Raw genomic sequence first — 27,774 nt, forward strand, 5'->3', positions numbered from 1 at the left:
TCTACATAGGAGCATAGTCTAATCTAATAGGGGGCATGCTAGACAAAATTAAGCTTCTTATTGAGTTCAAGATATAATATACCTTAACTGTGCAACCCATTCTGCTCTTGAAAGTGAACTATCTTCTATCTGAAATTATACAAACATTGCAGTTATATACCATATACTCAACATATATGCAGTAACATCAAGGAGCCACTATAAGTATCAAAGAACTAAGTACAAGGGAGCATAGGATCTAAAACAAAATAACCAACTCCTGACATCATAAAAATATATGCTGAAGAGTGAAATCTCCAATAATGATCAGTTTTGAGCATAAGTCCAATCAGATATTAAAAAAAAACATGTTATACTATCCTCAACATCTGACTGGTATTAACAGAGGTAAAACTGATGTGAAAAAAAAAAAAAGTGTACCATAGTTGCATGGAATTGCAATATAAAGCATTATAATAGAATAAGAAAGGCACAGGCCACATCTGATTGTCAGCTTCAAAACAACGGTTGTTTAGATCTTTTTTATACTGTAGAGCTATGACTGAATAAGCAGTGAGGAGCCTATCATAATATTAATAAGGGGAACAGCTTTATCTTCCCTATATGGTACCATTCTCTTCTAAATCCTTGAATAATAATTTCTGAATATAGGGGTTCAGCTGTCTAGTGAAGATTTGCGCAAAAAAATATTTCTAGTGCCTCTAACATAAAATTAGAGATCCTTAGTGCTTAACATACTCATATCCTGTATAAATCATACTTAAAGTCTCATAGGCGCTATGTCCCAAATTCTCCAGTCTCCGGCTCAGAAGCCTTCATTTATGAGAATACGAGATTTACATGAAGGAAATATTATAAACATACAAAAGAGTAGTTGGCACCTCAAATGTCTCATAATCACCATTACCCCACGCCAGTACTGTCCAAACGGTAACGATGACTGTCTATGTACAAGACCTTTATATTACCAAACCAGGGGGTGTTTAGCCGGCAGGATCCTGCAGTAGTGACTTTGGTAGAGAGTCGCGCCAGAATTTTCAACCTCAGTGTATTTTGACTCTCTGTCTCAAGAACTTGTGAGATCCGTATAATTTTCTGACCCATGCGGTTTGGTACAATTTCTCCTAATGGGAGCTGAACGCCATGGTTCCAAGACAGTGTATAAGTCCCTTTCTCCATGGATACATATTTGTCTGTAGGTAGAACAAATAGCGGCCGGGCCAGAGACACACAAACTGAGTTCTCCACATTGCTGCGCCTCAGACTGTAAAAAACAGTCAAATTCTTAGAAGGCAGCTCTTTCTTTTCCCACTGTAGCGTAGTCCCTTCCTTACATTTAAGCTCAGCTCTATCCGGCCGTGCAATTAACCGGTCAGGCCATTCTCCAGCAATCGGAGGCTCCCTAGGCGAATGCAGCACATCTGATTTAACCTTATTGCTGCTATCACATAGAGGCGAATCCGCTTTGGGAACATTCTTTTTATCTATTTCCTCACCAGGGTCTCCACCTGTAGGCTGCTCAGATTGCACAGCACAATGTGAAGCCACAACTCGCACTACGGTCACTTTTTGAATTAGTTTAGTGAGCCTCCGTTCCATAAACACAAAGTGGTCATTCAGTATTTGGAGTATTTCTGACTCCCATCCGTCTGTCCCCTCCATGCTTGACTTAGGAGCAAAATAGACTCTGGATTAAAGGTAGCAGTGTCAGTTCCTGAAAACAGCAGTGCAACAAGCAGTTTAAAGTTAACTGCTCAACCCGGATTACCGGGGGGTGTTGGAGGCCTGAGAGCTAGGCCGCCACTTCGGCTTTCAACGATCCAGTCTAGCGCTCAGGCTTGAATGTAACTTGTCAATAAACACCTAAATCAGTGCAGAGAAATATTGTAGGCAGATTCCTAAAACTTATTAACAAGGATGCTTGGTATATTTATAGATTATTTGGGGATTATCTGTCATGAATACAGAGCTTCTAGTTTTCGTAGCCTGTCATGGCCGCTGCCCGAACACGCCCCCGGTTTCTCAGATTCTGTTATCTCTACTTTACTGAAAGCAAGAAAGCCTGTTACGGAGAAAATGTATCATAAGAAATGGAACATATTTTGGTGTTCTTTTAGAGGTTTTTCTTGGAAATCTTTTAGAATCCCTGTAATTGTTGTTCCTTCAAGATGGACTAGATAAGGGATTATCGGCTAGTTCTTTAACAGGTCAGATTTTGGCATTATCAGTTTTGTTTCTCAAAAAACTTTCCAAATTACCTGATGTTGAACCTTTGGTCCAAGCCTTGATGAGAATTCACCCTGTTAATAGACCCATTTCTCTCCCTCGGAATTTGAATCTGGTTATTTCTGTTCTGCAAGGTTCCCAGTTTTAACCTATGCACTCCTTTGACCTTATTAGTCATGTTAACTTTAACCTATGCACTTCTTTGACCTTATTAGTCATTAGTTATTGTCATGGAAGGTTCTCTTTCTTCTTCCCATTTCTTCCGCTAGAAGAGTTCCTGAATTGTCTGCCCTGTCTTTAAGATAAAGCAGTCCTTGGAAATAAATATGATTTTGTATCAAAGGTAGTGTCTTCAGAAAATATTTATGAGGAAATTGTTGTTCCTTCTCTGTGACCAAATCCTTCTAGCCCAAAGGAACGCCTATTTTCACAATTTGGATGTAGTCAGAGCATGAAAATTAAATCTTCAAGCTACTAAAGACCTAGCTTGTTTGTCCACTTTTCAGGTCCCAGAAAGTGTCAGAAGACTACAGCGGTGGCCTTGGCATCATTGCTAAAACAGACTATTCGTAAGGCTTACTTGGTTGCGGAAAAACCGCCTTCAAAAAGAGTAACTGCTTATTCTATTAGATCTGTATCTACTACTTGGGCCTTCAAAAATGTTGCCTCCTTGGAACAGATTTGCAAGGCAGCAACTTGGTCTTCTCTTCATACTTTTCTAAATGGTTTCTTTTTTTTAGATTTTTCCTTTTTTTCAGGAAAGTCCTTCAGAACTGCCATCATTTTGTCCCATCCGTCCTTAACATGGACTCTCAGCTTGGGTATTGTATACCACATGTTATGGACACCTATGGACTCTCCTCATCTTATGAAAGAAAGCAGAATTTATACTTACCGATAAATTTCTTTCTTTCAGGATAAGGAGAGTCCATAGGACCCACCTGCAGTTTTACTAGATGAGAGATAGTTCTTATTTGTACCTTTTAACCCTGCTTTCTGTCTTCCCTACCTTTTCTGTCTCCCTCCTCTGATTGGCTATACGTAAGCTGAGTGGGGAAAGGAGGTGAGAGGGATTAAAGTGACAGGAAATATATCCATGTTATGGACACCTATGAACTCTCCTCATCCCAAAAGAAAGACATTTACCAGTAAGTTTAAGTTCTGCTTTTTGCCGCAATGTCATATCAAGAATTATTGTACTCATGTTAAACTTATGTAAGCAAATTCGAGAACACCAATTCTTCTTGTACACTTACCCAATATGAGTTATATCAAGGTGTTTTATGTATTTATTAAATATAAAATAGTGAAAATATTAATAACTAAATAATTATTATAGATGTCAAATATTCAAAAAAATCCATAGAATGTATATTTTACAGTAACTTGATACTTTTTAATAATATGTTTCCAATATTTTATATTTAATATTTACATAATGCAACTTAAGATAACCTATTCATCTTTTGCACTAATACGACGCCACATTAGCCCTAAAGCGTGCAACCCAAAGTGCATTATGCATATTTTACATTTATATAAATAAAATCTGATGTTAATGTAAAAAATATCTAAACCTATATATCTATATGAATAGATATATATATATTTTTAAGTAAACTAAAAATAACATTTTCCTGTATGTGAAAAACATAAATATACAGCATCTCACAAAGTGAGTACACCCCTCACATTTTTGTAAATATTTTATTATATCTTTTCATGTGACAACACTGAAGAAACAACACTTTGCTACAATGTAAAGTAGTGAGTGTACAGCCTGTAGAACAGTGTACATTTGTTGTCCCCTCAAAATAACTCAACACACAGCCATTAATGTCTAAACTGTTGGCAACAAAAGTGAGTACACCCCTAAGTGGATATGTCCAAATTGGGCCCAATTAGCCATTTTCCCTTTGTGACTTGTTAGTGTTACAAGGTTTCAGGTGTGAATGGGGAGCAGGTGTGTTAAATTTGGTGTTATTGCTCTCACACTGGTCACTGGAAGTTCAACATAGCACCTCATGGCAAAGAAATCTCTGAGGATCTGAAAAAAAAGAATTTTTGCTTTACATAAAGATGGCCTAGGCTATAAGAAGATTGCCAAGACCCTGAAACTGAGCTGCAGCACAGTGGGCAAGACCATACAGCGGTTTTACAAGACAGGTTCCACTCAGAACAGGCCTTGTCTTGGTCGACCATAGAAGTTGAGTGCACATGCTCAGACCATATGCCGCACACTGCATCAAATTGGTCTGCATCGCTGTCTTCCCAGAAGGAAGCCTCTTCTAAAGATGATGCACAAGAAAACCCAGAAACATTTTGCTTAAGGCAAGCAGACTAAGGACATGGATTACTGGAACCATGTCCTGTGGTCCGATGAGACCAAGATAAACTTATTTGGTTCAAGTGGTGTCAAGCATGTGTGGCGGCAACCAGCAGAGGAGTACAAAGACAAGTGTGTCTTGCCTACAGTCAAGCATGGTGGTGGCAGTGTCATGTCTGGGCCTGCATGAGTGCTGCTGGCACTGGGGAGCTACAGTTCATTGAGGTAACCATGAATGCCAACATGTACTGTGACATACTGAAGCAGACCATGATCCCCTTCCTTCGGAGACTGGGCCGCATGGCAGTATTCCAACATGATAATGAACCCAAACACACCTCCAAGACAACCACTGCCTTGCTAAAGAAGCTGAGGGTAAAGGCAATGGGCTGGCCAAGCATGTCTGTAGACCTAAACCCTATTGAGCATTTGTGGGGCATCCTCAAACGGAAGGTGGGGGAGCGCAAGGTCTCTAACATCCACTAGCTCTGTGATGTCGTCATGGAGGAGTGGAAGAGGACTCCAGTGGCAACCTGTGAAGCTCTGTTAAACTCCATTAGCAAAATCGCTAAATAGCGCGTCACTTCTAATCTGGCCCTTTGGGTTTTGTATCTTCCTGTATCCTCATCTGGAGTGGTAACATAAGCACAACTTGAACTATGTGTTTAACCCCTTTACATGGGTTAAACAGAGTAACACAATTAATGAAAATGGTTTGTGTAAGTAATATCTTGTGGAAAAACAATGCACTGCAGGATCTCTACTCGAAAACAGTGGTGTGGCTAGGATGGCCCGGATGGGTACTGCCTGCCAAACATAATAGTTGGTCTCCCCATGTGCCTCCCAACTGGGATTGGCACTTGATTTTCCCACCACCCCTTTATACAAGATTCCCAGCTCCACCCAGCCTTGCCCATGGCCTACCTCTCCCAGCCCAATGAATTCCAATCCTGCCCCTCCTGTCATGACGCCAACTGCAACACAACAGTGCCCCCTAATCATTCAATTGTGGAGAAATGACTGCTCAAATATTGCACAATTTAAAGAGATTTGTATTTTCCCCTTGTTTGGAATTCAGCTCCATTATATATATTAGGATTATATATTATTATCAATGTAGTCATTTATATCTCTTAACCGTTCACTTCTCGACACGTGCACCAAGTTCAACTGAGAAAAATTCTGGCATCACAAAAATGCTGTTAAAAGCTTAAAAATAAATAAATTAAAAGACAACTACAAAACAATCATTTCTAACATATACACGAAAGAAAACTTTTTAGAAGAATGATTCTCAAAAAAATAAGGAAACAACCTCATCAGTTTTAAAATATAGCAGGACACAACCTCAAAACAATATATTTCAGTGGGGCAATAGAGTCTAACAATTACACAAAAAGTGTCTGGCTATTGCTATCACAAGCTCGCGGTAGCAATAGGCGCTTATAAAATTAACTAGAGATCAGATCGCTGGTTCATTTTATAAATATCCACCAAATGCCCCCAAAATCAACAGTAATATACTTAATAAAAAAATAAAGATAGTAGCATCTTTATTTTTAATAAAATAACAGCAAAAAACAGTTATGAGGGTTTAAAGTTGGCGGGCGTGGGGTGTTAGAAAAAAATACCGGCACTGATAAGTGCCTTTACATAACAGTCTATGGGAAATGTGTGTTCCCAGTAAATATATATGTATATGCTTATATACATATATATTTATGTGTTAATATGTGTATATACACATAGCATATAAATATATAAGTATATTGTCATATACATATATATTTACAATTTCCTGCCATTGTTGCGTGACTTACCCACTTCGCTGCACTAGTTATCATGCTGTGTCTCACGTCATGAGAACAAGGCTCTCATTGGAGCCTATGGAAGCGCTCAACTTGTAATACCAGCGCACTCTTGCATGCGCTGGTATTACTAGTTGGAACGCAAATATCATTTGCGAAAGCGATATTTTGCGCTACACTTGTCACCTAGGGGGGTAGTTATCAAGCCGTCAACCTCAAATACGCTGGAATTCCGCAGCGTATTTGTGGCGAGGCTGATTCGCCTTAGTTATCAAAGGCTCGAGACCGGCAAAAGTAGAATTTTGTGACGTAAGCATCGATCCGCCGGACTCAGTCCGACACAGATCGATTCTTACATCACTCCAGATGTTCCGCACACAAGTGCGGCACATTCTCACTACTTTTGCTAGCTATCATAAAACTAGCAGGTACGCTCGGCACTTTTACGGCCCAGCGTACCTGGTTTTCAATCCGCCACCCCTGGAGGCGGCGGATCCCATAGGAATCAATGGGAGTCTGACCATAGCGAAAGTACAAGTTCGCTGCTGACAGACATCCCATTGATTTCTATGGGAGCTGTCTGCACCTAACACCCTAACATGTACCCCGAGTCTAAACACCACTAATCTGACCCCCCCTACACCGCCGCAACTAAATAAAGTTATTACCCCCTAAACCGCCGCTCCCGGAGCCCACCGCAAGCTACTCTATACATATTAACCCCTAAACCGCTGCTCCCGGAGCCCACCGCAAGCTACTCTATACATATTAACCCCTAAACCGCCGCTCCCGGAGCCCACCGCAACTATAATAAATGTATTAACCCCTAAACCGCCGCTCCCTGAACCCGCCTCAACCTATATTAAATGTATTAACCCCTATCCTGCCCCCCCTACACCGTCGCCACCTATAATAAATTTATTAACCCCTAATCTGCCCCCCCTACACCGTCGCCACCTATAATAAATTTATTAACCCCTATCCTGCCCCCCACTACGCCGCCGCCACTGTAATAAAATTATTAACCCCTAAACCTAAGTCTAACCCTAACCCTAACGCCCCCCTAACTTAAATATTAATTAAATAAATCTAAATAAATTAACTCTTATTAACTAAATGAATCCTATTTAAAACTAAATACTTACCTTTAAAATAAACCCTAATATAGCTACAATATAAATAATAATTATATTCTAGCTATCTTAGGATTTATATTTATTTTACAGGTAACTCAATTTATTTTAACCATGTACAATAACTATTAAATAGTTATTAACTATTTAATAGCTTACCTAGCTAAAATAAAGAGAAATGTACCTGTGAAATAAATCCTAACCTAAGTTACAATTACACCTAACACTACACTATACTTTAATAAATTATTCCTATTTAAAACTAAATACTTACCTGTAAAATAAACCCTAAGATAGCTACAATGTAATTAATAATTATATTATAGCTATCTTAGGATTTATATTTATTTTACAGGTAACTTTGTATTTATTTTAGCTAGTTAGAATAGTTATTAAATAGTTATTAACTATTTAATAACTACCTAGCTAAAAGAAATACAAAATTACCTGTAAAATAAATCCTAACCTAAGTTACAATTAAACCTAATACTACACTATCATTAAATTAACTAAATAAACTACCTACAAATAACTACAATTAAATACAATTACATAAACTAACTAAAGTACAAAAAATAAAAAAAGCTAAGTTACAAAAAATAAAAAAGTAAGTTACAAACATGTTAAAAATATTACAACAATTTTAAGCTACTTACACCTAATCTAAGCCCCCTAATAAAATAACAACCCCCCCAAAATAAAAAAAATCCCTACCCTATTCTAAATTAAATAAATTTCAAAGCTCTTTTACCTTACCAGCCCTTAAAAGGGCCATTTGTGGGGGCATGCCCCAAAAAGTTCAGCTCTTTTGCCTGTAAAAGAAAAATACAACCCCCCCCCCAACATTAAAACCCACCACCCACATACCCCTAATCTAACCCAAACCCCCCTTACAAAAACCTAACACTAATCCCCTGAAGATCATCCTACCTTGAATCGTCTTCACTCAGCCGAGCCACCGATGGAACTGAAGAGGACATCCGGAGTGGAAGAAGTTAATCCTCCAAGCGGCGCTGAAGAAATCTTCCATCCGATGAAGTCATCATCCAGGCGGCGCTGAAGAGGTCTTCTATCCGGGCGAAGTCATCTTCCAAGCCGGGTCTTGAATCTTCCTTCCGCCGACGCGGAACCACCTTCTTCACCGACGGACTACGACGAATGACGGCTCCTTTAAGGGACGTCATCCAAGATGGCGTCCCCTCAATTCCGATTGGCTGATAGGATTCTATCAGCCATTCGGAATTAAGGTAGGAAAAATCTGATTGGCTGATGGAATCAGCCAATCAGATTGAGCTCGCATTCTATTGGCTGTTCCGATCAGCCAATAGAATGCAAGCTCAATCTGATTGGCTGATTGGATCAGCCAATCGGATTGAACTTGAATCTGATTGGCTGATTCCATCAGCCAATCAGATTTTCCTACCTTAATTCCGATTGGCTTATAGAATCCTATCAGCCAATCGGAATTGAGGGGACGCCATCTTGGATGACGTCCCTTAAAGGAGCCGTCATTCGTCGTAGTCCGTCGGTGAAGAAGGTGGTTCCGCGTCGGCGGAAGGAAGATTCAAGACCCGGCTTGGAAGATGACTTCGCCCGGATAGAAGACCTCTTCAGCGCCTCTTTGAAGATGACATCGGCCGGATCGAAGACTTCTTCAGCGCCGCCTGGATGATGACTTCATCGGATGGAAGATTTCTTCAGCGCCGCTTGGAGGATTAACTTCTTCCGCTCCGGATGTCCTCTTCAGTTCCATCGCTGCTCGGCTGAGTGAAGACGGCTCAAGGTAGGATGATCTTCAGGGGATTAGTGTTAGGTTTTTGTAAGGGGGGTTTGGGTTAGATTAGGGGTATGTGGGTGGTGGGTTTTAATGTTGGGGGGGGGGTTGTATTTTTCTTTTACAGGCAAAAGAGCTGAACTTTTTGGGGCATGCCCCCACAAATGGCCCTTTTAAGGGCTGGTAAGGTAAAAGATCTTTGAAATTTATTTAATTTAGAATAGGGTAGGGATTTTTTTTATTTTGGGGGGGTTTGTTATTTTATTAGGGGGCTTAGATTAGGTGTAAGTAGCTTAAAATTGTTGTAATATTTTTAACATGTTTGTAACTTAATTTTTTATTTTTTGTACTTTAGTTAGTTTATGTAATTGTATTTAATTGTAGTTATTTGTAGGTAGTTTATTTAGTTAATTTAATGATAGTGTAGTATTAGGTTTAATTGTAACTTAGGTTAGGATTTATTTTACAGGTAATTTTGTATTTCTTTTAGCTAGGTAGTTATTAAATAGTTAATAACTATTTAATAACTATTCTAACTAGCTAAAATAAATACAAAGTTACCTGTAAAATAAATATAAATCCTAAGATAGCTATAATATAATTATTAATTACATTGTAGCTATCTTAGGGTTTATTTTACAGGTAAGTATTTAGTTTTAAATAGGAATAATTTATTAAAGTATAGTGTAGTGTTAGGTGTAATTGTAACTTAGGTTAGGATTTATTTCACAGGTACATTTCTCTTTATTTTAGCTAGGTAAGCTATTAAATAGTTAATAACTATTTAATAGTTATTGTACATGGTTAAAATAAATTGAAAGTTACCTGTAAAATAAATATAAATCCTAAGATAGCTACAATATAATTATTATTTATATTGTAGCTATATTAGGGTTTATTTTAAAGGTAAGTATTTAGTTTTAAATAGGATTCATTTAGTTAATAAGAGTTAATTTATTTAGATTTATTTAATTAATATTTAAGTTAGGGGGGCGTTAGGGTTAGGGTTAGACTTAGGTTTAGGGGTTAATCATTTTATTACAGTGGCGGCGGCGGCGTAGTGGGGGGCAGGATAGGGGTTAATAAATTTATTATAGGTGGCGACGGTGTAGGGGGGGCAGATTAGGGGTTAATAAATTTATTATAGGTGGCGACGGTGTAGGGGGGGCAGGATAGGGGTTAATAGGTTTAATATAGGTTGCGGCGGGTTCATGGAGCGGCTGTTTAGGGGTTAAACTATTTATTTAGTTGCGGAGAGGTGCGGGATCAGCAGGATAGGGGTTAATAATTTTATAATAGAGGGCGACGGTATAGGGGGGGCAGGATAGGGGTTACTAGGTATAATGTAGGTGGCAGCGGTGTCCGGGAGCGGCGGTTTAGGGGTTAATACATTTATAAGAGTTGCGGCGGGGTCTAGGAGCGGCGGTTTAGGGGTTAGTAACTTTATTTAGTTGCGGGGGGCTCCGGGGGCGCCGGTATAGGGGGTAGAACAGTGTAGTTTAGTGTGAGTGCTTAGTGACAGGCTAGCAATAAAGCTGGGAAAAAGCCGAAGGGCAGCGAGATCGGATGAGTGATAACTGTCACAGTCCGCTGCTCATCGCCCCGCGGCTTTTTGACAGCTTTATTTGATAACTTAGGCGAACGTATTCAAGGTCCGCGGCGGCGAAGGTAGGCGAGCTTAGGCGGACGTATTGGGCCGGCGAAGCCAGAAAAGTAGACGGCTTGATAACTACCCCCCCTAGCCCTTACTGTTTACTGAAGTTGATGTGGTTGTAATTCGTTTAAGTGCTTAGCAATAAGTTCTCTTTTCATGCGTGAGACACCATGTATTGGCACGTAACACAACTATAGATGTTCAAGAGATATTATAAGCATCATACTGAGGTTATTCTTCCCTTCCCTCGAGTCATGGGTGTCACCATGTTTATATCTAGTTTTTACTGAATTCCATTGCTGCACATTTGCATCAACTCTCAGATACTTGCAGTATGAGCTAGGTATCAAAATGGCGAGACCTATAATTAGAGGGAGGAGCATGACATTTATTTAGTTTTTAATATCCCTTTAAAGGGACATTAAACACTAAATACATGCTAGATAGAATGATGCATTCAAAGAAAAGATTAGTCCATGACTAACATGTAGATGTATTTTTTAAAGTTTCATTAGTTGTTTAAAAAGTGACAAAATAAGTGTAAAGTTTTAGTGTCTATAAAACACTGGGAGCTGCCATGTTGTAAACTTGTGTTACCTTCTCTGCTGTGGCCAATTAGGGACAGTTATACATAGGTCATTAGAGTGTGCAGCCAATGGGTGTGCTGGATTTAACAGTGTTCTGCACTTCCATTTCTAACAGGAACTGAAAAGCTCACAATTTCAGAATGGAATTACAGGCAAAGAGGACAAAATAAATAATGAAAGTATATTGCAGAGTTGTTTTATTAAATACAATTTATCATTTTATATTACCATCTCAAATCGTTTAATGTCCCTTTAATGGCAGCAACAATATGTTCAGAAAGATAGGTGATGCAACGCTTAATGAAAATAATCTCACCTTTAGAACGAGGTCCCATTGCTACTTCATGAGCATCTATGATTCTAGCCAATTTAGTAAAACAAATCTTATAGAGCATTTTATTTATTTGTTTTACCTTTTTTACTAGGATTGTGAGTCCCTGGTATTTAAATGGCTTGGAGAACTCTATATATTGTGCTCGTTCATTGTTGATAGTGAGAGGAGCAACAATCATATCTGCCTGACCACTCAGCAATTCTCCCATCATTCCATTCCACTCCTTCTTGTTGCTGTTATTGACCTGAAAACAGCAAAATTATAGGATTATTTATCTTTCTTTTCTTCCTCTAAAGCTGTTGTACATGCTCCTTGGCTGTCAGAGATTTTCCATAATAAAAAGCAGAATGCTTTCATGAGCTTATTATAAGCTGATTAAATGAGAATGTAAAACACGAAGAACATCTGGTTCAAACTTCCATATTATAAATAGATATTCAGGTACGATAACATTGTAATCCTGCTGCTAATGCAGAGAAGTGTTTGTATGATCAATCATAAAGCAAAGAGCAAACAAAAGATAACAAAGAGTATTGCTCAAAAATAAACATTCTGCACAAACGTTCAGAAACGTAAAACAGAAAATCTTTATTAACAAATTAGCATCGACATATAAATTCAATATTCTATTGCAGAGAGAAGCATTTCTCATTATCAACAAAACTTTTTTTATTTTTTTTATTAATCAACAATGTAAGCTGTGGTTTTTTTTTCACTGTAAAAGAATGTTAAAGGAACAGTAAAGTCAAAACTAAACTTTCATGATACAGATAGGGCATGCAATTTTAAACAACTTTCCAATTTACTTTATCATCAAATTTGCTTTGTTCCCTTGGTGGTATTTTTGAAAAGCTAAACCTAGCTAGGCTCAAACTGATTTCTAAATCGTTGAAAACCGCATTTTGAAAGTTTCACAGTTAGACAGTGTTAGTTCATGTGTGTCATATAGATAAAATTGTGCTCACTCCCGTGAAGTTATGTAGGAGTCTTTAATGATTGACTACACTGCATGCCTGTCAAAAGCACTTAGATAAGGAGGCTGTCTGCAGAGGCTTAGATACAAGGTAATCACAGAGGTAAAAAGTATATTAATATAACTGTGTCGGTTATGCAAAAACGAGGAAAGGGAAATAAAGGCATTCGCTATCTTTTTAAATAAGAAAATTTTTGGTGTAGACTGTCCCTTTAAGTTTTTTTCTTGTGTCTTTCTGCTGATAAGATTTGGGAGTTGTCCATATGAACAGATAAGTTCCTGGATAAAGACTTTAGTAAATATGACTCGCCTAAAAAAACTCAAGATTTTTTATCTCCACTTTAAAGTCAAAATCAATAGGGAAACATTATCTCTATAGATACGTTTCTGAAATATGATAAAATGTATTTAAAACTTTAGTATTACTGTATATGCTTTCATTGTTTACTTTTTTATTGCATCATGGATTTGGGAGAGGTCACGCCGGTAATTAGAATGAAAGGTTAGAAAATAATGGTTTGATGAAGGTTTGTGAGCATTGCATAACTGGAAAGGAAATACAATTGGCTAGCGAATACCTCACTAATTGATAACAAGGCCACTATAATAAAAAAATAAAAATAGCACTACAGCGAAAAAAAAATAAAAAAATGAAGGGACGGTAAACACCTTGTAATTGTATTTTTTGCAGTCTTTCAATAGATTAACATATCAACAAAGACTGAACAATATTAGAACAGATTGACACCTTGGGGCCCATTTACTAAGCTGCTGATGCCTTAAGGCCCGCCGGAAACAAAAGTTAAAGGGACACTGAACCCAAAATTTTTTCTTTCGTGATTCAGATAGAGCATGCAATTTTAAGCAACTTTCTAATTTACTCCTGTTATTAATTTTTCTTTGTTCTCTTCCTATCTTTATTTGAAAAAGAAGGCATCTAAACTTGTTTTGGGTTTCAGAACTCTGGACAGCACTTTTTTATTGGTGGATGACTTTATCCACCAATCAGCAAGGACAACCTAGGTTGTTCACCAAAAATGGGCCGGCATCTAAACTTACATTCTTGCATTTCAAATAAAGATACCAAGAGAATGAAGACAATTTGATAATAGGAGTAAATTAGAAAGTTGCTTAAAATGTCATGCGCAATCTGAATTACGAAAGAAAAAATTTGGGTTCAGTGTCCCTTTAAGAAGCAGCGGTCATAACTCATCTGCCATCTCTGAGGTGGCGGAAAGCAATCATCCTGATCGGATACGATCCGAAAGATTGACACCCCCTGCTAGCGCCGCATATCTGCAGGGGGCAGCATTGCACAAGCATTTCACTAGAAATGCTTGTGCAATGGTAAATGCAGACAGTGTATACTGTCGGCATTTAGCGATGTCGGGCGGACATATAATAAATCTACCCCCTTGCATACTGCAATTATTTTTCAATGGTCACACTTCACCCACTAATTTCCTTATTTGAATCCGCAAATCTGGACTTGAGTCTGGGATAGATTTATTATGATGCGGATGCAGCTGCTTCCGCGCGAGCCTTTAGGTTTGCTGTAAGCAGCGGTTGTCACCTGAACATCTCTATGTAAAAAAGGAAGATATCTGCCACAACAATTCTTCAGTAGCAACATCCCAAAGGGTATTTAAGCAGCCAATCAGGATTCTAGTCCCAGGAATTGCAAGGCACTGAGCATCTGGCTTGTGCAGCACAGTCACGTTATTTCTCTGTTTAGTTTAAGGACGTTTACTATGAAATCTCACAAGATTTCAGCGAAATCCCATGAAATCACAGTAAAGCAAAGTCTGACATCAGTATTGATGAAGCTGATGGGCTGTTTTTTTTTCTTCAACATCCAACCAACAGTAGCTGAAGGGTAACTGTTTACAGAGCGCTTCTTCTTGTAAGCTGAAGAACTTTTGAGGTAAAATATCTTCTTTTTTTTTACATTGAGACTTTCATGTGATATTTTCTTGCCAGCTATTTACAGTTAAGCTACATCTCTTCCAAGTGATTTAGCATATGAGTATTATGTCCCTTTAAGCATTTTATATTACAATCTCAAAGTGTTTACTGCCCCTTTAAAGAAAGCACTTGCACATGTTTGTGGGCTCTATCAGAAGACCTGATAGATACATGTTGAGCATTCACACTAGGGGGCAGGTGTGTATGTTGACCCAGGTCAACAAGTCCTGGGCCTAGAGCAGCAGGATTGGGGGAGGCACAACACATTTTAAGGGGTTGTTCTTCCTCACGCCTACACTCTCCAAATGTTTTATTTACCAATTGCTTTTACAAGTTTTGATCCCTGGTTGCATGACCTCCTTAGACTTTTGGTGTAGCTCATATTTGTCTTATTTTATATCTGTTGGGAGTGGGGGATCAATGTTAGAACATTTATTAGTACTTAGGGCAACAAAAGACCTAAATATACCACTGCTAAGATATAAGTGAATGTCTGGATGAGAAGTCAACACAATGGGGCTGATTTATCAAGCTCCGTATGGAGCTTGATGCCCGTTTCCGCGCGAGCCTTCAGGAAACAGAAGTCTTTAGGCCACTGCTCCATAACTTGTCCGCCTGCTCTGAGGCCGCGGACAGAAATCAACCCGATCGAATATGATCGGGTTGATTGACACCCGCTGCTAGCGGGTGACAGCAACCCGCCCGATCGTATACGATCAAGTTGATTGCTGCAGGGGGCGGCATTGCACCAGCAGTTCACAAGAACTGCTGGTGCAATGATAAATGCCGACAGCGTATGCTGTCTGCATTTATCGATGTGCCAGCCCGTCCCCTAAGATCCAACAACGATCTACTCCTTGCCTCTTCTACCATCACCTCCTCTCATGCTAGACTACAGGACTTCTCTCGTGCGGCACCAACCCTCTGGAACGCACTTCCTCGTGCTGTCAGACTTTCCCCCAACCTCTCGTCCTTTAAACGCTCCCTAAAGACCTTCTTGTTCAGGGAAGCCTATAACCAAATCAGTAACTAATGAATTCCACTTGCCTAATAGTTGCCCTCATCTAACTTCACACTAACATCATTCCCACCTTTGCAGTCCCCACCTCCTGTTTCTCACCCTCCTACCCATTTAGATTGTAAGTTCCCACGGGAACAGGGCTCCCAATTTCTCCTGTATTTGTTTGTTAAATTTTGTCTGGTGTCTCATATTGTACTGTCCTTTTATCTTTGTTACCTATGAACAGCGCTGCAGAATCTGTTGGCGCTTTATAAATAAAGAATAATAATAATAATAATACGCTACATCGTGTCTGTTCGCACTATGATAAATCTACCCCTATATCTGTACACTTTAGACTTCTTATTTTAAGATATCTATAAAGGAGTATGAACAGGAATAGAATTTTAAAAATGTATATCTACAATTTAAAAAATGTGTGTATATATTTTGGTGTACAATAAGCAAGCCTGCCCTTTGGGCAGTGCCAGAGGGGCACGTGTCAAGGTCCTCAGGCTTTGGGGGCCCCCGCATTGTCATAAAGGTATGAGAAGGTGCAAGGCACATCCTGTATTTAATTTATGAAGAAGAGTTTATGGTATCAGAAGGTTTAATATATAGTGTTATGCTTTATATAGGTAACACTGAATTTTGGGAAAGAGGTGGGCCATACAGCAGGAGGCGAATATGGGAGCTGGGCTGTGGGGCCCCACAAATTTATCTTCCCCAAGGCCCCACAAATGTTAAGGTTGCCCAGAGCAGTGTGGGCATAACAAACGCAAGTCTGAAGTGTTCTTTCAAATGTGACCATATTTACTTTCTTTTTTTTTTTTAAACTAAAAGTAAATATAAGAAAATAGAGAAAAAGTTTGTGGACTTGTATTTGCTTCGGATGGAGAGTTTTAGCAGAGTCGGGGGCTGCCATGCTAAACCACGTGATCAGTGCAAAACCCTTTACAGAAACTCTGTTCATTTCTTTGGAAAATCTGCTTTCTACAGGAGTTTTGAGGTTCAATACATGTTCAAAGTGAATCATTTGGTGAGAGAGGGCTATAAGTTCTGGAAGTGATCCAGCAACCTTAAAGTGAATGTCAACTTTGATGCTAAAGTGCCCGGTTTTTAAAAATTTGATTAAAAACAGGGGCACTTTAATTCATCAAAATTTACATTTCACTCCTGTTGTGAAAAAAAACTTAGCTTTTAATCTTAACAGCAGCTCAAGCTTCCTCCGGTCGTTGCAAAGCCTCTTCCTGGGTCTAAAATGAGGAATCCGGCTTCCTCCAATCACGTCGTTGAATCAGATACTGATTCCCCCGGGGGGGGAAGCCATGATTGGAGGATGACCTATCCATCATTTCTGACATCAGAAATGGCTTGCGACGACCGGAGTAAGCTGGAGCTGCTGTCAAGTTTAAAAGGTAAGTATTTCTTCACAACAGGAGTGAAATGTACATTTTGATGAATTAAAGTGCCCCTGATTTTAATTGAATTTTTAAAAACTGGGCACTTTAGCATCAAAATTGACATTCACTTTAAGTAATTCTGAACATACATACATCATACATCATTTTTAGGACAGGAAAGTCAAAATTAAACTTTCATGGGTCAGGTAGATCATTTACTTTTAACAGAATTTTCAACTGACTTCTATTATCAAATGTACTTTGTTCTCTTTGCATTCTTTGTAGAAAAGCATATATTGGTAGGCTCAGGAGCAGCAATACACTACTGGAGCTAGCTGCTGATTGGTGGGTACACACTAAGGCCTTTTGTCATTGGCTCACCAGATGTGTTTAGTTACCTCCCAGTAGTATGTTGCTCAGACTTTAACTATGTGTTTAAGCCCCTGGCAGGGGTTAAATATATAGCTATATGCAAGCAAGAGTACAATTAAAACTGCTCTAAAACATAATTATTTTCTTTTCCTTTTTTTTTTACTTGTATTTTAACTTTAAGGTTTCCTGATGAATCAGAGTAACTTTGCAAAAATATTCATCACTTAAGACTATTTAGCAACAAAGGGAAGAAAGTATTCTAAGGTACTCCCCAAACTAATCAGTTTAATATAGTAGTAACGTCTCAAAAATCATTATTCTGCCTTGACAACTGCTCAGCAATAAAAGGAAGAAAACATTACAAAGGATTGGACAAACCAATCAGATTTTTCATCCAATAAAATGTCTTATGGTGTTGCAGGATGAGCACATAATTATTAGTGAAGGCTGTAAAATACTGAGTCTAGCTTAAAGAGACACTGAACCCAAATTTTTTTTAGAGAGAGCATGTGATTTTAAGCATCTTTCTAATTGACTCCTATTATCAATGTATCTTCGTTCTCTTGGTATCTTTCATTGAAAAAGCAGGAATGTAAGCTTATGAGCCGGCCCATTTTTAGATCAGTACCCTGGATAGCGCTTGCTGATTGGTGGGTACATTTAGCGACCAATCAGCACGCGCTACCTAGGTGCTGAACCAAAGATGGACCAGCTCGTAAGGTTACATTCCTGCTTTTTCAAATAAAGATATCAAGAGAATGAAGAAAATTGATAATAGGAGTAAATTAGAAAGTTGCTTAAAACCCCATGATTTGAATCATGAAAGAAAAATTGTGGGTTCCCTATCCCTTTAAATATAAATATAGACCATTTTGGCTGTGAGAATGTTAAAAAATAAATCTTATATTACTCACCCGTTCCTGAGTACCAAATTTACCATCAGCCACTAAATGAACCTCGTAAGTAAAATGCATTTCCCTGGCAAGTTTAATCAATAAATCAATGCAGAAACCATAGCAGCACTGCGGAACAGTTGGGCGCCCTGATGAAACAAAATGTTGTGTGTTATAGAAGCAAAGCAGAGCGCGGGAAACATAGCAAAATAAAATAGAATACAGAATAACGCAAAAACGTTATTTTATTGAACTATTGGGGGATTCATAGAACAACATCTGAGCAGAGATCTGGAGGTACATTTGTTTGGGGGAATAAGTAAAATAAAAAGGTTCATGTATTATTTAGAACTGTACCCTAAGGAACATGTCAATAACTTTTAGGTATTTATAGAATATAAACCAGAAGATATTATGATTACCTGGTATGGTTTCATTGGGTCCATTACAAATAACCTTCTTTATAGGATCTCCGTTGATCGTAACTTCTTCTTTACAAATACCTTCTGGAAGTGCTGGCCTTACATACACGAATGGCTCCTGGTGAATAGTAACTATCTGTGAATAAAAGAATCTGAGATAAATATAGAAACATACACTTGAGGGCAGGCATGTTCATCACAGCTTCCAACTGTCCTGTATTTTGCAAGAGTCCCAATTTGGCCTCTACATAATGCTGTTCCTCCCATCACTTTCTTCTCCTTTACATGTCATGGACAGCCTAAAACTGTCAAGGAAATATCTGGCCACACCCACAAGCTGCACATCCGTCACTGGACTGCTACAAATTTGCCCCATGCAATTGAGGCCAGCCCTAAGCCTCCTGGTCCCAGGTGAAGAAAAGAAAGTTAAGGGCTTATTAATACTTGTATGTATGTATTTTCATGTCCATAAGCTGAATTTGCTCTTGCACCAGTGGGTCATTTTTCTACGCTTGTCACCTTTGATGGAAAAATATCAGCCATAGCAATATGCATATTTATGTAATATAACCTATAATCCAAAGTTGTTATGGTTGATTTAAAATGATCATTCCTTTTAAAGGGATTTTTTTATTTGTAAAAATCACAGACTAGGAATTTTCAGCCATATTAAGTCCCTTATTTCTATATTTATTCTTAAAAAATACTATCTATATTATCTATCAATTTATCTATCTATCTTATCCATATTAAGACCGTCGAATAGTGGTCATCTGATCCAGCTGTCGGTCTACCACTGCTCAGAGGCCATACCCGCTTGGGACTAGGAGCTCTCAGTACTTTGCAGAGATAAACTCATAGCATTGCAGGATCATTAGTGCTAAAATTATGTTCTCTAACAAATTAGACCATATCATTTTTGGACTATAATATCCCTTTAAAGGGACATGAAAATGTTTTTGTTCTTTCCTGATTTAGATAGAACATACAATTTTAAACAACTCTCCAGTTTACTTATATTATCACATTTGCTTCACTCTCTTGGTATCCTTTGCTGAAGGAGCAACAATAATTTACTTAGAGCTAGCCGAACACATCTGGTGAGCCAATGCAAGAGGCATACATTCGCATCCACCAATCAGCAGCTAGCTTCCAGTAGTGCACTGCTGCGCTTGAGCTTAGGGATGCTTTTCAACAAAGGATACCAGAAGAAAACAAAGAAAATTATAATCAAAGTAAACTGGAGAGTTAATTAAAATTGCATGCGCTCAACGAAACCATAAACATTTCATTTTAACTTTACTGTCAGTATAATTCAGCAGCGTTTGCCGTACGTCATGCACTCAACAACAACCGTCGCACATCAAACAGACCCAATATCTTCAGCGATGTTCATGGACTGTTGAACGGTAGTGGAGGAAATCCTGCACCTGTGCTGAGAAATCCTGCATTAGAAATTCATCCTTAAAGGGACATTCCAGCCAAAATTGGAATCCACATGGATACATTTCAGTTTTGAATAGAAGCAATTGTGTAATATACCTGTATTAGCAAAAATGCTTCTAATAAAAGTTATAGCTGTTTCAAAAGTGTATTTAAATATGCAATGTGCTCCCGCATTTTAAACACAGCACTTGCTCAAAGAGCCTAACGTACTTATACCATCTGGTAATGATTAAATTGGTTAATTACTGATATGGTACAAGCCCCACTGGCACTCTGAGCAGCTGCAGTATTTAAAATGCTGCTGCACTGAGAGTATCTAGCTATGTATAACCTGCACTTGCGGAGATAAATGTTAACACTAAAACAGTCATAACTTTTACTAGAAGCATTTTTACCAATACATTTATATAGCAAATATGTTTCTATTCAAAGATGTCATTCATCTACTGTAGGTGCATTTACATTTTGACCGGAATGTCCCATTAAGTCAGACAATTCTGCCCTCAGCCTGGCCAAAAAAGCCTATTTCTCCTCCCTTGTGATATCTCATGCATCCAACCCCAGAATGCTGCTCTCAACCTTTAACTCCATTCTATGTCCTCCTGCTCCTCCACCCACTACCAAACTCCCTGTTTAGATTATTGCTGACCACTTTCCCACCTATACAACATTTACAAAATGTGTCCTTTCCTTATTCAAAAAAACTACAAAAATACTAATTCAACAGCCTCACTCCCAACTATGTGGCCTATTTATCAAGCTCTGTATGGAGCTTGATGCCCCGTGTTTCTGCCGAGCCTTCAGGCTCGCCAGAAACACAGGTAATGAAGCAACGGTCTAAAGACTGCTGCTCCATAACCTGTTCTGAGGTGGCGGACAGAAATCAACCCGCTCCAATACGATCGGGTTGATTGATACCCCCTGCTAGCGGCCGATTGGTCGTGAATCTGCAGGGGGTGGTATTGCACTAGTAGTTCACCAGAACTGCTGGTGCAATGATAAATTTATCGATATCCGATATAGCAATATCGGATCATGTCCGCTAGCACAATAATAATTCGGCCCCTATATTTCCTCTCTCATCTCCAAATATTGCCAACCCGTCCTCTTCGATCAACCTCTGACCTACGTCTCTGCACTCGTATTATCTCTACATCCCACTCCTGACTCCAAAACTTCTCATGTGTTGCTCCTGTCTTCTGGAACTCTCTACCTAACTCCATAAGACTATCTACAACCTTGTATAGCTTCAGACAGTCCTTGAAAACGCACCTATTCAGAGAGGCTTACCATCTCTCGTCTGTTTTTCGTCCTAAACAAAATCATTCTTGAACTACCTTGACTCACTGCTGCAACTACAATCCATGTGACACGCTACCTCAAATCTTATGTCTCTGCACCCTCAACCTGTAGACTGTAATCTCTCTGGAGCAGGGCCCTCTACCTCTTGAACAAGATTTTGTTAATACTTTATCGTTTTGTATCTTACCACAAATCCTTGTCATTGTATACCCCTATCTCTGTACCAAGCCCTACAGAATTTTGCGGCACTATACAAATAAATGATAATAATAATAATAATAATACTGTCCCTTTAATTTCAAAGGGACAACTCAATGTGGCGGAGATTTTGCAAATAGATTACCACGGACTGATAGTTCCTTACAATCCCTGAAAATTTTAAGTAAGTCAGTTCAATAAATGTTATGATATTGAAATATAGGGGCCCATTTATCAAGCGCTGAATGGAGCTTGAAGGCCCGTGTTTCGGCTCGCCAGAAACAGCAGTTATGAAGCAGCGGTCTAAAGACCACTGCTCCATAACCTGTCCACTCGGAGGTGATTGACACCTCCCTGCTGCCAGCGAATCTGCAGGGGGCAGCGTTGCACCAGCAGCTCACAAAAGCTGCTGGTGCAATACTGAATACGGAGAGCACACCTTTTAGCCTGTCACGCAACGTCAGTACCACACTTTTAAAAAAGTCCTTTTTCAATGGGACTCCCATAGCGCCGGTATTACAAGTTTGCCTGGGAGGCCAAAAAGTGAGCGGTACAGCCTATACTGACATCTAAAGTCAGTAGTTATGAGTTTTACATTACAAAGCTGTACCACAAAACTCATAACTAAAGTGTTAAAAAGTACACTAACACCCATAAACTACCTATTAACCCCTAAACCGAGGCCCTCCCGCATCGCAAACACTATAATAAATGTATTAACCCCTAATCTGCCGCTTCGGACATCGCCAACACTATTAAAATGCATTAACCCCTATTCCGCCGCTCCCTGACACCGTCGCCAATATAATAAACCTATTAACCCATAAACTACCTATTAACCCCTAAACCGAGGCCCTCCCGCATCGCAAACACTATTTAAATATTATTAACCCCTAATCTGCTGTCCGCCCACACCGCCGCTATAATAAACCTATTAATCCCTAAACCACAATCCCCCCACAACGAAATATACTAAAATAAACTATTAACCCCTAAACCTAACGACCCCCTAACTTTATATTAAAATTACAATTTCCCTATTTTAAATTAAATTAAAACTTACCTGTCAAATTAAATAAATTCATTTTAAACTGACAATTAAACTAAGATAATTATTAAACTACAATTAAACTAACTACCAATTAAATTAAACTAAACTACACATTAAAAAAATCCTACAACTCAAAAATTAAAAAAGTACCTAATTAAAAAAAATAAGAAAATAACTAAATTACAAAAGCAAACAAACACTAAATTACGAAAAATAAGAAAAAAATTATCAAAAATAAAAGAGAATTACACCTAATCTAATAGCCCTATCAAAATAAAAAAGCCCCCCCCCAAAAAAACAAAAACCTTAGCCTACAATAAACTACCAATGGGCCTTAAAAGGGCCATTTGTGGGGCATTGCCCCAAGGAATTCAGCTCTTTTACCTGTAAAAAAAATACAAACATCCCCCCAACAGTAAAACCTACCACCCCCACAACCAACGCCCCCAAATAAAATAACTATCTAAAAAAACCTAAGCTCCCCATTGCCCTGAAAAGGGCATTTGTATGGGCATTGCCCTTAAAAGGGCATTTAGCTCTTTTACATGCCAGACCCTAATCTAAAAATAAAACACACCTAAAAATAAAAACCTTAAATAAACCTAACACTAACCCCCGACGATCCACTTACAGCTATTGAAGTCCCGCTTGAAGGATCCATCCAGCCGGCAAGAAGTCTTCATCCAGGCGGCCTCTTAGATCTTCATCCAGCCGGCAAAGTCCTCATCCATGCGGCAAGCAGTCTTCATCCAGACGGCATCTTCTATATTCATGCATCCGGCGCGGAGCGGGTTCATCCTGAAGACATCCGGCACTGAGCATCTTCTTCATACGGTCACCGCCGTAAACTGGATCTTCAATGCAAGTGACGTCATCCAAGATGGCATCCCTTGAATTCCTATTGGCTGAAAGATTTCAATCAGCCAATAGGATCAGAGCTGATAAAATCCTATTGGCTGTTCCAATCAGCCAATAGGATTTGAGCAGCTCTCATCCTATTCGCTGTTCCAATCAGCCAATAGGATTGAGCTCTCATCCTATTGCTGATTGGAACAGCCAATACAATGAGAGCTGCTCAAATCCTTTCAACCAATCGGAATGCAAGGGACGCCATTTTGGATGACATCAATGGGACTGCATTACGGAACTTTTCAATCCGCGATCGCAGGTGTTAGGCTTTTTTTTTGCCGGCTCTCCCCATTGATCAACGCCACCATATCGCCCTATAGCGTTCAAAACTCGTAATCTAGCTGTTTGTTTCTTTTTTCAAGTTTTTTGTTGTATATATGTTAGAGCTGACTGTTTTATGAAGGGAGTACTTTTTTTGTTTTAACAAGTTTGCTCTCTAATGTTTTGAAGATTGCTTTACAGTGGATCTTGTTCTATGCACTGAGAGCTGAATGGTTACAAGATAGAAGCAGCTCTACTGATTATAAAGGAGTCACTTGCAACTTGTGTAGGTAAACAAAAGTTGAGCTCATCGGGTTAGTACAACTGAAAACCGAGCGTAAAGTGTAAGGGTTAAAAAAAGTGTGCACCAAACACAATAAACAGAATTTATGCTTACCTGATAAATTTCTTTCTCTTGCGATGTATCGAGTCCACGGATTCATCCATACTTGTGGGATATTCTCCTTCCCAACAAGAAGTGGCAAAGAGAGCACCCACAGCAGAGCTGTCTATATAGCTCCTCCCTTAGCTCCACCCTCCAGTCATTCGACCAAAGGTTAGGAAGAAAAAGGAGAAACTATAGGGTGCAGAGGTGACTGAAGTTTTTTAAATAAAAATATACTACCTGTCTTAAATAGACAGGGTGGGCCGTGGACTCGATACATCGCAAGAGAAAGAAATTTATCTGGTAAGCATAAATTCTGTTTTCTCTTGCAAGATGTATCGAGTCCACGGATTCATCCATACTTGTGGGATACCAATACCAAAGCTTTAGGACACGGATGAAGGGAGGGACAAGACAGGTACCTTAAACAGAAGGCACCACTGCTTGTAGAACCTTTTTCCTAAAAATAGCCTACGAAGAAGCAAAAGTATTGAATTTGTAAAATTTGGAAAAAGTATGAAGCGAAGACCAAGTCGCCGCCTTACAAATCTGTTTAACAGAAGCCTCATTTTTAAAAGCCCATGTGGAAGCCACTGTTCTAGTAGAATGAGCAGTAATCCTTTCCAGCAGTCTCATAAGCCAAACGGATTATGCTTTTCAGCCAAAAAGAAAGAGAGGTAGCCGTAGCCTTTTGACCTCTCCGCTTACCAGAGTAAACAACAAACAATGAAGATGTTTGACGGAAATCTTTAGTTGCTTGTAAGTAGAACTTTAAAGCACGAACCACATCAAGATTATGCAACAGACGTTCCTTCTTTGAAGAAGGATTAGGACACAGCGAAGGAACAACAATTTCCTGATTGATATTCCTATTAGAAACAACCTTAGGAAGGAATCCAGGTTTGGTACGCAAAACCACCTTATCTGCATGGAAAACAAGACAAGGTGAGTCACACTGCAAAGCAGATAACTCAGAAACTCTTCGAGCCGAAGAGATAGCTACTAAAAACAGAACTTTCCAAGATAGAAGCTTGATATCTATGGAATGCATAGGTTCAAACGGAACCCCTTGAAGAACTTTAAGAACCAAGTTTAGGCTCCATGGCGGAGCAACGGGTTTAAACACAGGCTTGATTCTGACTAAAGCCTGAACGCCTTGGACATCTGCCAGACGTTTGTGTAAAAGAATAGACAAAGCAGATATCTGTCCTTTTAAGGAGCTAGCTGATAATCCCTTCTCCAATCCTTCTTGGAGAAAAGACAATATTCTAGGAATCCTAATCTTACTCCATGAGTAACCCTTGGATTCACACCAATAAAGATATTTGCGCCATATCTTATGATAGATTTTCCTGGTGACAGGCTTTCTATCTTGAATCAGGGTATCAATGACCGACTCAGAGAAACCACGCTTTGATAAAATCAGGCGTTCAATCTCCAAGCAGTCAGACGCAGAGAAATTAGATTTGGATGCTTGAATGGACCTTGGATTAGAAGGTCCTGCCTCATCGGCAGAATCCACATTGGAACAGATGACATGTCCACCAGGTCTGCATACCAAGTCCTGCGTGGCCCTCTCCTGCTTGATTCTGGCAACCAGATGTGGAAGGAGAGGAAACGGTGGAAAAACATAGGCCAGGTTGAAGGACCAGGGCACTGCTAGAGCATCTATCAGTACTGCCTGAGGATCCCGAGACCTGGACCCGTAACAAGGAAGCTTGGCGTTCTGACGGGACCCCATCAGATCCAATTCTGGTGTGCCCCATAGCTGAGTCAGCTGGGCAAATACTTACGGATGGAGCTCCCACTCCCCCGGATGAAAAGTCTGGTGACTTAGGAAATCCGCCTCCCAGTTCTCTACCCCTGGGATATGGATTGCTGAAAGACGGCAAGAGTGAGTCTCCGCCCATCGGATTATTTTGGTTACCTCCATCATCGCTAGAGAACTCTGTGTTCGTCCTTGATGATTGATATAAGCTACAGTCGTGATGTTGTCCGACTGAAATCTGATGAATTTGGCCGCAGCCAGTTGAGGCCACGCCTGAAGCGCATTGAATATCGTTCTCAGTTCTAGAATGTTTATCGGGAGGAGAGCCTCCTCCTGAGTCCATAAACCCTGTGCTTTCAGGGAGTTCCAGACTGCACCCCAGCCCAGTAGGCTGGCATCTGTCGTTACTATGACCGACTCTGGCCTGCGGAAACACATTCCCTGGGACAGGTGAACCTGAGACAACCACCAGAGAAGAGAATCTCTGGTCTCCTGATCCAGATGTATCCGAGAAGATAAATCTGCATAATCCCCATTCCACTGTTCGAGCATGCATAGTTGCAGTGGTCTGAGGTGTAGGCGAACAAATGGAACTATGTCCATTGCCGCTAAAATTAGTCCGATTACCTCCATACACTGCGCCACGGACGGCCAAGGAATGGAATGAAGAGCTCGGCAGGTGGTTACAAGCTTTGATTTCCTGACCTCCGTCAGAAATATTTTCATTTCTACCGAGTCTATTAGAGTCCCTAGGAAGGAAACTCTTGTGAGAGGGAAGAGAGAACTCTTTTTTATGTTCACCTTCCACCCATGAGATCTCGATGTCCGTGTGAGACTTGGCTAGCTGGAAAGTCGACGCTTGAATTAAGATGTCGTCTAGATAAGGCGCCACTGCTATGCCCCGCGGTGTTAGAACCGCCAGAAGGGACCCTAGCACCTTTGTGAAAATTCTGGGAGCCGTGGCCAACCCGAAGGGAAGGGCCACAAACTGGTAATGCCTGTCCAGAAAGGCGAACCTGAGAAATTGGTAATGATCTCTGTGAATAGGGATGTGCAGATATGCATCCTTTAAATCCACGGTAATCATATATTGACCCTCCTGGATCAGTGGCAGAATTGTCCGTATAGTCTCCATTTTGAAAGATGGAACTCTGAGGAATTTGTTTAGAATTTTGAGATCCAAGATTGGTCTGAAAGTTCCTTTTTTTTGGGAACCACAAACAGGTTTGAGTAAAACCCTAGCCCTTGTTCCGCTTTTGGAACTGGGCGGATCACTCCCATGGTATGTAGGTCTTCTACACAGCGTAAGAACGCCTCTCTCTTTGTCTGGTTTGCAGACAATTGAGAAATGTGAAATCTCCCCCTTGGGGGGAGTCTTTGAAGTCCAGAAGATAACCCTGGGTAACAATTTATAAAACCCAGGAATCGTGAACATCTCTTGCCCAAGCCTGGGCGAAGAGAGAGAGTCTGCCCCCTACTAGATCCGGTCCCGGATCGGGGGCTACCCCTTCATGCTGTCTTAGAGGCAGCAGCAGGCTTCTTTGCCTGTTTACCCTTGTTACAAGCCTGGTTAGGTCTCCAGAC

At 39.7% G+C, this 27,774-nt stretch overlaps 1 protein-coding gene across 3 annotated transcripts in view; it reads right to left on the reverse strand.

Moving 5' to 3' along the window:
* Positions 1 to 27,774, reverse strand: part of LOC128643047 (glutamate receptor ionotropic, NMDA 1-like) — a 382,985-nt gene that overhangs the window by 138,190 nt on the left and 217,021 nt on the right. For all 3 annotated transcript variants that reach the window (XM_053695973.1, XM_053695975.1, XM_053695972.1), the window contains 3 exons: positions 18,871 to 19,006; positions 18,470 to 18,597; positions 11,922 to 12,086 (listed from right to left, as the gene is read on the reverse strand). In XM_053695973.1, the coding sequence (XP_053551948.1) occupies positions 11,922 to 12,086; positions 18,470 to 18,597; positions 18,871 to 19,006 (429 nt within the window). The remainder of the gene's footprint in view (positions 1 to 11,921; positions 12,087 to 18,469; positions 18,598 to 18,870; positions 19,007 to 27,774) is intronic.

The sequence above is a fragment of the Bombina bombina genome, chromosome 12 (assembly GCF_027579735.1).
Source record: "Bombina bombina isolate aBomBom1 chromosome 12, aBomBom1.pri, whole genome shotgun sequence".
Lineage (NCBI taxonomy): Eukaryota > Metazoa > Chordata > Amphibia > Anura > Bombinatoridae > Bombina > Bombina bombina.